Here is a 12,500-nt window from a genome sequence, read left to right on the forward strand (position 1 = left end):
GGAAACCGGTTACCTTAAATGGTCACGTGATCTAATAACCAGGGGACACGCCCCTGGTATGCCTTGTTCAAACCGATTCACCTTACCAGATCAGATGCAGCCAAGTGTAACTGCAAAGGACGTACCAGCTAGGAAACAGATCGTTGGGGGATAACGTCCTGGCTAGGCTAAGATACAGACCATGCTGGACCAAAGAAGGAAAACATGAAAACGAGCTGGGAACATTTCTATACAAAGCATTTATTTACAAATAGCGAGGAATGGGATGTGGTAGTGAATGGGGTTTATTATTTTGTACAGCAGGAGAGAGCAAGGAATTTGTGGGGTGCAACAAAAGGCAAGCAATTTATAAAAGCAGACACAGAGCAGACTTATCCGGTTATATCTTCCACGATCTTAATTTAAGCTATGACAGGTGTCATCACACACACACACACACACACACACACACACACACACACACACACACACACACACACACACACACACACACACACACACAATTAGTTAGCCAGAAGGAAGGAGAGCAGATGAGAACTCACGGCCTCTCAATACCTGGCGAGGTCAGCTGACTGCGCAACCCGGTGGCTTTGGTGGACGCTCCGCTTGACCCCATCCTACCTTAAGAGATCGGCGTGTTATCTCTTGCTTGATCACTTTGCCGGGGCTTGTGGAAATGCGTGCTCTGCACTGGTCCAGAAAAGCGTCTGTCGCACACCAACCCTGAGTGCAGATGCAGCCACAGGCAGACAACAAGGTGCAGTGAAGAGAGGGTGGAGCAGAGAGGCGAAGAAGTGGGCGCAGCAAACAGGCGGAGACAGTGTGAGGCAGGCAGGTGAGAGGGAGGGCGGACGGCTTCACGATCCGCCTTTGATAAGCCCTGGTCGAAGGGTGGGGTGACGACCCGACGCGACGTGCTGTCATCCCAATCGTGCCCTTCCATTGGATCCCGGCCCCACCCTGCCATGCTCCTGGGGCCGGAAGCGTCCTCATTCACACATCCGGCGCAACATGGCCCAGAGCCCTGCACCAAACTCCCGGGCCATGTTCTGGCGACTAGACGAGGATCGTGTCGGCCCTGCATGCCCGTTTGGGGCACCCCGGCAAGCTGCGGTTCGTGCTATTAACGTGCTTGGCCCGTCTCCATGCTACGCGGTCCGAGTTTGGTGGCAAATTGCATCGTTGCGTAGGTGCATGGAGGCGCGGGGTGATTTTTCCTGTGCGCGGGAGATGTTGGTGGTCGAGGTTGTGCTTCTGTTGAGCGGAGGTGAGACGCTGTTGTAAATCGGTGCACATATTTGAATAAAAGGGTGCGCCACGGAACGTCCTCGTTGTTGTGATTTTCACAGGCAGCCACCTGGGTGTGCTGCCTGCTTTGATTTGTATCATGGATAAAAGGAAAGGGTTGGAATGAAAATCAGGATTGAATGGAAGTTAGAGATATAAATAGACCTAGCTACAAGACCCATGCAACGCACTTTGTCCCGTTAACCGATTACACATGAGGGGAAGATCTGACTGCACGAAGACTAATGAAATAACTGCCTGGGGATCACTGTATGATGGGTGCCATTTCCTTAGAGGCATGGGATTTGCATAACCACAACACTACCACCCTCTCTTTTGCTAGACTCGACCCGAATCGTTGAACATCCATGTGGCATATCGGTGTAGTTTCCCCTATTACGCTTTACCTACTGATCCCTGAGTGCGAAATTTCAAATACATGCCCCAAAAATAATAAACCTAGTGTGTTGCGTATCTAAGCGAGCAGACTCATATGGACATCCTTATGCTACATTTCTGGAATTGAACTAAACAAACAGGTGAGTTATAACTATATGCATTTCTAATATTTACATTTCCCATGGCCCAGGACCTGTGACTCAAGGGAAGAAAATACAGCAAATGAAAAATTTGCAGATGAGTGCAGCAGCAGGTGATCACACAGCCTGGCGTCTTCAGGGCCCTAAATGGTCTTTTTTTTTTCCTGGCTGCCGGAGGCAACTCACCCTAACACGGCAGGCCACATACCATCTCACAGTCCATTTGAACTGGCCTTTATTAATAAAGATGTCCAGGCTGTGAAAATACAGTCCCTGGTAATGCGGCTGCCTGCATGGTAGTCTTTGCAAACACTTTCACAACAGATGGTCCTGGTGCACATGGCAAGGTTCAGTGATATGGCAAGGCATGGTAAGTGAGGTAAAGGCAAATAAAGGCATGGGCAAGGTATGGGAAGTGGAGTCAAAGCAAAGGCATGGCAAATGCAGACCAGGTAAGGTGCAATAGGTTGGCATATGAAGCTGGCCGACCTCGTTGTGGTCTCGTGTAGTTGTGGAGGGAGTGTGGTGGCGCTGGCCAGTCCGAAGACAGGTTTGGTCCTTCCGTACGGTCTTCCCCCCATCCCATTGCCTACGCCTGTCCTTGTCCATACCCACCCCCGTTAGGTTGTAACAAAGTAATTCGATTTCGATTTTTTTCATTATTATTTATTTATTTTTAAATATATGTGTCCCCAACCTTCTTATCGTCTTTGTTCGGCTCAACTGTCCTAATCGTCTGTTCCCAATCTCTAAGGTCCCTTTAAAGAGGATTGAGAAAGAGACAAGTAAACCTGTCCAGAGGTCCAATGCAGCCTCAGACTAACTCCCACAGGCCTCAGCATTTCCATGATGAGTCCAGCAGCCTATGAACAGTGAAGGGATGGATGGTGAGAAGGGGTCCACATATTTTAATCTATCCTATCACTTATTAATCTTTAAACTATCCCCGGGGCTTTTCAGTATGCCCGTCTCTTTAAACGATCAGTTGCAGCAACCACGATTCCCATCGCCTGTGTTGGTGTTCATTATTAATTTGGGCCTGGTCTGCAAATTTTCCTCCCTACTCTTGCACAATCTTGTGGCTGGGCAACGTGGCTCCACTGGCAGGTCTGCCCACCTGCCAAACTCATTCTTCAGCACCGCCGGGTCGCCAAGGCTGTCTCCAATCCTACAAACTCCTCACTAACATGGAGAACGCCTTCACTGGCACTTCCCCCTCAATGCCCACATGTCATTTTGATGCTCCGGGTCCCTTTTCCCTGGGTACCCATGCCCATTACCTACTCTAACTCCTCGGTCCCTTGGACCCACGGCCTAATCTGGCCGACTACTCCGGCGCCCAGGGTGCCCTCTACTCGATACATTTCACAAACCACGCTCCCAGCCGGTTAATCGTCTCCTGCACCCTGCAAAATGTTTCATGCCTTTGTTCAACACAAACCACGAAACGACACCCTTTTGTTAATTTGACCCCCATTAACTAACATTACGACAACCCCCCGGGGGCCCCTTGGATGGGATTCACTCCTCCCCTCCCCCAATCATTGGTTCGTACCATGCATTCCACATTCACTCCATATACAATCGGGCCCACTGACCCGCATTCACTCATCTTTTTTCCACTCACACCGACGCTCCACTAGCTACGTTCCCCTAACTCATGCTCCCAGTCATCCCTTAGTCCAATGCACGTTCCATTTAACTCTATATCGCTAAGCTACGTCCCCACTATATGTTCCATGTCTGTCCTTGTTCCCCAATCATCTCTAATTTCTATCGTAAATCCCCCAAACTCGTATTCCGGGGCCCACATGGAGGACTGTTCCTATTGCACCCACGGGGCCGATCTATCTCATGCTATACCCTTCCCCGAACTCGTGCTCCTTTGCCCGCGCGAGGATGTTTACTACATCCTCGCTAGGCTTTGTCTACTCATGGCCATTCCAGCGAGCATTCTGCCTCCGCGGGGTTAGTTGCCTTAGCTCCCGATCCTTCGGTCTGGCCGATCCATGAGGGCGTAACATCGCCCTTTTCGGGTCTTAGGCGATCCGCGTGAACGATACGGGGAAGGGCCCGTGGCCCCATTTTAATTTTCATGACCACATCACTAATTTGCATCAGGACGACCCCCAGGTCCTGCCAGGGCGAAGTGAGTTTCGGGCATTTGCCCTTCCTCCTTTGGGGGTTGAAGAACCAAAGCTTCATATCCGGGGAGTATTCACTTGCCTGGCTCTGGTGGTTGGACCTGCGCTTCATTTTCGCACCCGGCTGATGGAGTTGGCGGCAGGCGAAGGCATGGACCAGTTCCATGCCTTCCTCCAAATGACGTGCTTAGCCCTCCACTGGGGGTCTATCGGGATGCTCAGGCGCCGGGCCAAATTTCAAATAGACTGGAGCCCGCAGCTCCTGTCCATACATGAGCAGCGCTGGGCTGCAAGCAGTGGCTCCATACTGACTCGTTTGGTAGGCCATTAATACGGGAGATGTTCGTCCCAGTCATCCTGACGGGTGGTGGTAAAGAGTACCAATTGTTGTATCAAGGTTATATTGAAGCTTTCCCATCCTGTCAGATTGTGACGTTAAGGGCATTGTCCGGGTTTTTCGAATTGCCAGAAGACTGCACACTTCTTTTAGTAATTCACTCTCAAAATTTAATCCCTGGTCTGTGTGCAGCTCCTCCGGAATCCCGTGCCGACATATAAAACCTTCCACGAAGGCTTGTGCTACAACCCCGGCTTTTTGGTTGGGAACGGCATCAGCCTCCGGCCATTTAGTGAAGTAGTCCATAATTACGAGGATGTATTGGTTACCTTGGCGAGTGGGGGGCAGTGATCCAAAGATGTCCATAGCCACTCACGCAAGGGGGCCCCCAACTTGATGTAGTTGAAGTGGGGCCCTCATCCTCCGTGCCGGTCCCTTTTTGGCAGTACAGGCGTCGCATGATCGACACCATGATCGACACGATATACAGTTCTGTATGTCATGCCCCATATTGACCCAATAAAATCGCCGTTGGACCCGAAATGTTGTTTTTGTTTTGCTCAAATGGCGCCGGGGTGGGTACCGTGCACATGGTCCAAAAATTTTGTCTTAAATTGATCGGAGACTATCACTAGCCAGGGAAGTGTTTTCAGAGGGGATCTCCACCCACTTACGGTACAAGATGTTATCTCTCATTGCCAAGGTTTTCCATTGAGCCAAGTTTGTCTTTGTTCGCGCTCCGAAGGGGGTGACCTCCTCCCCGCTGAGTCTCTTATCTACCCAGACCCACTCATACACTGGCCCGAACACGGGATCTTCCCGCTGGGCCATGCTCCATGCCAAATTGCCGAATGCCTCGTCCGCGGTTAGTGGTGAAACTGGGCCTACCACCTGGGCCACACAGGCTAGGAGCTTATGGGAGGTGTCCGCCAATTGGTCCTCGTCCTCGTGCCATGCCATTAATTAACAGTGTGCAATCTGTATAATCATACTTCTTGAAGCAATAGGAAAATAAGTAATAGTACAAGGAAGGATCACACAAACAACAGCAACAACAAACAACAACATGTTATAAAAGATTGTTTTTCGTGTTTCACTTAATTTTAAATCATCATTGAGATTCACAGATAGACATGCAATATGTTTGAGAAGTACAACGTGTGGTCTTTTGATTCGACCCAACAGTGAAGCAAAATTCCAGCTAGACACAGATACTATGTTTCCAAAAGCACTAAGATGAATCACGGATTCGTCTTTGTGCTCAGAAGAATCAATAATCAATCAGAAGTATCAAGAAGAATCACAGATTCTTCTATGACGGAAGAGCTTTTCCACCTCTGTCACAGCATGGCCGATCACCAGAGCCTGGATCGAGGAGGCTCCTCCCAAGATTCATCTGAAAGCCCTTGCGGACTTTCACCTGACATTACAGAGCTCAAAAGGTTTAATCGACAGTTATGTGCAAGAGTACCGTGTCAAAGGGCGGCTAAATGACGTTCCGAATGACGCCAACCCTGAGAGGCCTCCTCCCTCTGTATTGCAGGAAAAGCGGCCGTCAGACAGTTTCATCAGGGTCGCTAATGCCGTGAGAAAGGTCTGCAACACCCCTGTGACACCGCAATAACAAACTTAAATTAATATGGCTGTGTGAACTTCGCTCCCCTGCCCCCCCCCCACCCCCCAATGATCAAACGGGATGGGCTTCAGCAGAGTGATATGGCTGCGCGAACCCCACTCTCTACAGCGGAGAAGCAGGACAACCCTGGTCGTAGCAACATGGCCGCGCATACTCCGCTCCCTTCGATGGAAGAGCAGGTCAGCCATAGGAAGAGCAACGTGGCCGTGCAACCACCCCTTCTCCTCGGCGGATGAGTGGGTCGGCCTTGAGCAAAGTTGTAAAACATTTGATGATAGACAGCCAAATCCTTGAAGCTCACAGAAGGTGTACAAGAACAAGGTGGCTCCTTAGACACACCATCATCCAATTATTAAACGAAAGCGTACAGCAGCAGCAGGATTATGTGATGCAGAGCCCAATACAAAACGTAGCAGTGTCCGGTTTTCAGCAGTCATTGTAAGTGGTGCCAGCACAGGCAAAGACAACGATGGGTAGCCAGCGGCCACTGTCAGTGTCACTGAAGCCAGTGTTGATATTGACGGGGGCTTGTTGGCCAATGGCGGTGCCGGTTTCCGATGACGACAGTGACGTGTGTTTCGTGGCCACCGGAACGGCCGTCTCGGCAATTACTCCTTATGCTCCAAATGTAAGCTGACCAACATGAGGAAGCATTCCATTCAGTGCCGTTTATGTAATTCTTATTCCCACTATTCGTGTGTTAAATTGTCAGAGCATCAGACGGCGGTGCTTATGACCAATTGGTCATGCCCTGCCTGCCTTGAGATTGCACCGAATCCTCCCCCCCCCCCCCCAGGCCATCCTGGTGCAGCCAATCGACCTTTCCACCTAGTTATTGAGATGTCGTAATAATTTTTGGGGTACTCCGTAAAGTACCCCCAAAGGGTGTTCACATGCCTGTCACCAATGCTCTTGGAAAACTTCTCCATGACATTGTCCTCAAGAACCAGGCACCCTTAGCCTGGTCTCGCTCCCTTGTTTTTTGTTACTTTGGCCTTAGGATGCCCAATAAAGAGGCTCTGGGCTCTACCGATGTCTCATTGACTTCTAAAGTCAAGCGTCAGATGGCCAATTTTTTGGCAATGGACATCTTGCCACCACTTCCAGTAGTCCTTTCTGAAAACTCCATAATTAAGCCACGTAAAGCCGATAACTCTCAACGTATCAATACAAGGGTAAAAGCAAAATTTGCCAAAATGGATATCAAGGGGGCCATCAGAGAGTTGGTGTCTTATAAGGGGCAAGCCCCACAATCAGCCAAAATGACCGAAGCCCTCAAAGCAAAACACCTGACTGCCCCGCCTGACCTCAACTTCCCAGCCGCACCAGACAGTGAAATAGCCACTCCGGTGGTTCTTGAGCATTGTGTCCGAATTGTGGTCAACCTTTTTCTGTCTGGCTCGGCTTCAGGCCCCGATGGGCTCAGACCGGGACATCTTCAGACTCTTTTGGGCAAGGAATCTGCCGATGCGGGGCCCGCTTACTCTCTTCTCTTACCCTGTTCATTCACATGGTTCTGCGGGGAAAGGTTTCTGAAGCCGTGCATCCTGTTTTTTTTTCGGTGCAAATTTATTTGCTCTAACCAAGAAGGACGGTGGTGTTCGTCCGATTGCTGTGGGCAATACAGTGCGCCATCTCGCGACCAAAGCCACAGTCCCATCTTATTCTGAATATCTCGGGGCTGAGCTATGTCTTGTTCAGTTCGATAATTTCAACAAAAGTTGGGTGTGAAGCGGCTGCCCACGCTGCCAGGCTTTATCTGATAAATCCGCCTCCTAATCGCATCTTTATTAAGATTGACATGCGTAATGCATTTAGTTGCTTGAGGCGTGATTTTTTTTTCTTCTGAAGTACGAAGGTGCACCCCAAGTATCTATCCGCTCATCTAGCAGGCATATGCCAGGCCTTCTGATTTGTTCTGTGGCAACGAAGCCATTTATTCACCAACTGGCATTCAACAGGGTGACCCCTTTGGGCCTGGTCTTTTTTTCCATATGAATCGACCAAATAGCCAGGGGGTTCAGTCAGAATTCAATATATGGAACCTCGACGACGCATCTGTGGGGATGAACCCGTGAAAGTGCTGGCTGACCTCCATAATGTGATTGCACGGTTGACCGACATTGGTCTCAAGATCAATGGTGGCAAGTGCAAAATGACCATCCTCAACCATGCATCGCTGGATGACTGTCAACTTACCGAGGTCATATTTAACGCAATGCTCCCTGATATTAAGATTGTTTTGATCAATAACTGGACTCTTCTTGGTGCTCTAATCTCCTCGAGGCCTTCGCCCAAAGCTATTATCGAGAAGCACAACAACTTAATCCATATGGCAAACCGTCTGGAGCAAATTGACGCACACAAAGCATTTGTGCTGCTCAAAAACTTTCTCCCTGCCCAAGCTCCTGTATCTCTTGCATACGTCTCCCTCCAACCTGAATGGTGCACAGCTAGGAGCTTTTGACCACACCATTTGCGAAACTGTTAGTAAAAACTCGAATGTTGCTTTCAACGATTCTGCTTGGATGCAAGCTACGCTCCCAGTTAAGCAGTGAGATCTGGGTTTAAGGAGGGCTATTGATATCGCTCTCCCTGGCTTCATCTCCTCATTGCTGGCAGTCCGCCCCTTAGTTGATGTTGTTCTGTCCCGCGTAAGCAGTTTGGCACAAACGGGGGAGTTGACAGCGGCGATGTTGTCATGGAGTTCAGCCCATAATCGGTGTTTGTGAACCCGAAGGCCTATCCCCGCTTAGCCAAAAAGCATGGGACATTGAGGTGGCAAGAGTGTCTTTTGTCAGCCTGTTGAACAGTGTGGATCAGGTCATCAGAGCCCGTCTTTTGGCTGCAGCCACTAAGGAAAGCGGAATGTAGCTTCATGCAGTCCCTGTTCCCTCTTTGGGAACAAAGCTTGACCCTGAGTCTTTACGGGTTGCGGTTGCACTCTGAGTTGGAGCATCAGTCTGTGAGCGGCATAAACATCGATGCGGCAATATGATGGATACACTTGAACACCATGGTCTGTCACGCCGTTTTGGTGCCGGTCAATCTTTTGGACATTCAGCCTTAAACAATGTGGTCCAACATGCCCTTTATGGGGCAGGGATACCATCTGTCCTGGGACCCCTTGGTGTAGACCATGGCAAAAACACCCGCCCAGATGGCTTGACCAGTGTCCCATACAAGAATGGGAAAAGCGTAACCTGGGATTGCACTTGTGTCCACACTTTTGCCAAATCTCATGTTTGCAATACAGCCTCAATGGCTGGAGCGGCTGCCAACGATGCAGAAGTTCTGAAACGCAATAAATATGCCGGCCTCAGCCAAACTTATTTATTCGAACCAATCGCCATCGAAACAACCGGAGTATATGGCCGATCTACGTCCAACATCATTAGTGATATCGGCAGAAGACTTGTTGCATCCACTGGTGATATAAGGCAACTGGTCTGGTTCAATCAGCGACTCAGCTTGGCCATCCAGTGGGGAAACGCTATTAGTATTCTGGCTTCGGCACGGAAGGAACAAAATCCCGCATTCACACCATTTTGAAGTCTGTTTTTTTTAAGGGGGTGTGAGGGTTTTACTCACTTATTTTGTTTTATTTTATATATTTTTTTTAAACTTCCATTTACTTGGTTGGAGTTTAAATTTATTTTATTACTAGCATAACCCACACTCTGCGCGACATGTTGGGGTGGGAAAGTGTTTGAGAAAGGAACTGATGCAGAGTATCAGTAGTAATTTTACTTTAATGCAGTAAGTGGAATATGATTTCACTGTTTCAGAACCATTTTATTTACTTTTTTTGTACCATGCACCTCATATGGTCTTTGAGATAATGCAAGCCGAATATCACGTTACTCGAGCGCAGAACAAAGTCGAAGCTAGCGCGACACGAAACCACAAACTCGGAAATAATATATAAGATTTTTTGATTAAAAAAAAAGAAAAAAAGAAAGGAAAGAGAAAAGTAGCACGATAAATGCAAGTGTGTTGTGTGATCAACATTGCTTAGATTAATCTGTTTAATGTGAAAAGTAATTTACTGAACTTTTCTAGCGACTGTCAAATGATTTAGCACCTGCTGAACTGAAGTGAAGACAGAAAATATTAATTTATGGGCAGAGTTTTCTTTGTCTTTTATTACAGAAAATGCAGCAATTTGATTTCAATCTGTGAATGAATGTTATCAAGCATTGCTCCATCTTTTCGCACAATTAAATAATAAAGGTAATTATTTTCAGTGATGATATTGACATATAATGGTGTGGAATGTAGAATATGTCATAAAAATCCCATACCTGTGGAGAATTATCTTTTGGCAATGAATGTTCCTCAATTTGTGGAGCAGAATGTTCAGGAGAAGAAGGAATGTCCTAAAAAACAAAAAATTCATAACTATAGTAAATAAAAGTTATACGCAAAACATTGTATAAATTAACCAAGAAGGAATGCCAGTTTTCTAATGACTTTGCAAACATACATTTTTAATAGGAGTGTTTTAAGAAGAGACAGATTTAGTTAAAACATGTGAACATAGAACACGATTGAAGGAATTAAACATACTTAGGCTATGTCCATTTTAACCGACATAACTGTATACCTGTAAACACCTGAAACATAATGTTACGGTTGCAAATTGAGCACACCCACATATTGGGAGACTATGATCATGGTAAGAATTTTTGATAAAACAATTCACTGCTCTCCATTGACTTGAGTGGTACAGATGAGAAAATGCTGTAAAGGTCGTGACATTTGCTTTCACTTTTGATGACAAGTCCACAAGCATGATCTCACCTCTGATTCTTGGTAAACCCTCTCTTTTGCCAACTCTCGTAAAGCTTTCACCTCCGCAAAGGTTAACTCTTCTTCTATCATCTTCACCATCTCCTACAAATGGTGGTCATGCACATATTTCAGCAGGTGCAAGGAATCCCACAAGAGTTGTTATATATATTTTAACATTTATAAGGCATACGGTAGAGATTATACACAAATTTTTATGCATGACATAGATGTGAGGAAGACATATTTGTACTTCTACATGAATTACAAGGACAATCATAGACAATGGACAAATCAAAACAATATATGGGATTTCAACAGGATTGAGATCCCATCAAAATGAGCCATGTGTTCAAATGGAAACACCAAAAAGGCCAACCCAAGATTGAAAAATGTGTTAAAACAGATGACAAACTGTGCCACAGTCATAATGGCATTCAAATAAATATCCATGAAGGATTACAGAGGTTATAAAGTCATGTAAGATTTTGCTTCTCTGCTTTTTGAAAAGCAAGCCATAACATGCTATACTGACAGAGATAACAGCATCAAACCAATCTTAGGTTGGTTGATATACACCAAATCATAACTCTCTCAACAGCCGTGAGACATCTGAAGAGGAACAACAAAAATAGTACAGAACAACCTGACAAGTTAGTTATTAATGTAATTCAAACCCATAAACTTGCCTGTGTAAACAGGGTCAAATTCGGGGGAAAAAATGAACAATGGATGCATTTTATGTTAATGACCAGCACTCATTCTTCCTGGACATGTTTCGGTATGCTGAATCCGAATGAAGTATTTGCAGACTCGATTTTGAGTTTAAACCCTTCAATGGCTGACTCAAAATAACGGCCATTTTTCAAAGTGTTCACTTGACTCATGTCTTGGAGTTTTGATATTGTCAATAAAAATCTACTCCAAAACATAGTTTGGTCATGATAATTGGATATTCTGAACAGCATTGGCCACAAGCACATGGTAAAATGTCTAATAGGAGCTAAAACATAGAGTGGGTTTACAGATGTGCTGAAATTCTGGTGATTTGACAATAGGGCTGCAATGCGACCAAACTATTTAATGTTTTGTGAATTTGTTTGCCCATATGAGGCAGTCAAACGTGTTTGTGATGTTTGAAGATTCCATATTGCTGCAGAGTGTAACAAGAAAATTTTGTCTATGGTCCAAAACACCCCACTTGCTCAGATTCATTCTTTTGCCCATTAGATTTTGTGCTTACTTTGCATGTCATTTTTATCAAGCAATGTATGTGTATGAGCATCCTGACTCATAAGTTTACATGTGTATGAGTGTCCTAACTCCAGGATCAGCTGAGTGATTCTCTTTGTCTTTTACATATCACTCTTTACTTCTCACAAAGCATGCACCCAGGGAATGACCTTTTCTTACCTTTGCCATACAGTAATGCACACGTTTACATGTGTATGAGCATCCTCACTCGAGAATCAGCTCAGTGATTCTCTTCGTCTATAACATAGCACTCATTACTTCTCACAAAGCACACCCCATGGAATGACCCTTTCCTACTTTTGTTGTGCACTTTCCACTCATTTTCATGTGTATACAGAGAATCCTAAATCGAGACTGCTGACAGATTTACTCTGGCTTTCACAAATCCCTCTTTGCGTTTCAATGAACAATCAAGAAGGAAGGTCTCAACTGATGTTTACTTACCTGCATTATTTTGTAATCACACTTTTTAATCATCCACCCTGGTGGTATCGTACACGTACAGACACAGA

The 12,500-nt window shown here is 46.3% G+C and overlaps 1 protein-coding gene across 5 annotated transcripts in view; it reads right to left on the minus strand.

The window, feature by feature from the left end:
• The window catches only part of VPS13D (vacuolar protein sorting 13 homolog D), a 429,405-nt gene that overhangs the window by 341,548 nt on the left and 75,357 nt on the right, over positions 1-12,500 (minus strand). For all 5 annotated transcript variants that reach the window (XM_085868630.1, XM_085868636.1, XM_085868641.1 and 2 more), the window contains exons 11-12: positions 10,747-10,839; positions 10,248-10,322 (exon numbers count right to left, since the gene is read on the minus strand). In XM_085868630.1, coding sequence (XP_085724756.1) covers positions 10,248-10,322; positions 10,747-10,839 — 168 coding nt within the window. The remainder of the gene's footprint in view (positions 1-10,247; positions 10,323-10,746; positions 10,840-12,500) is intronic.

Source organism: Eptatretus burgeri, chromosome 2 (assembly GCF_056783735.1).
Source record: "Eptatretus burgeri isolate ZD-2024b chromosome 2, Ebu_testis_v1, whole genome shotgun sequence".
NCBI lineage: Eukaryota > Metazoa > Chordata > Myxini > Myxiniformes > Myxinidae > Eptatretus > Eptatretus burgeri.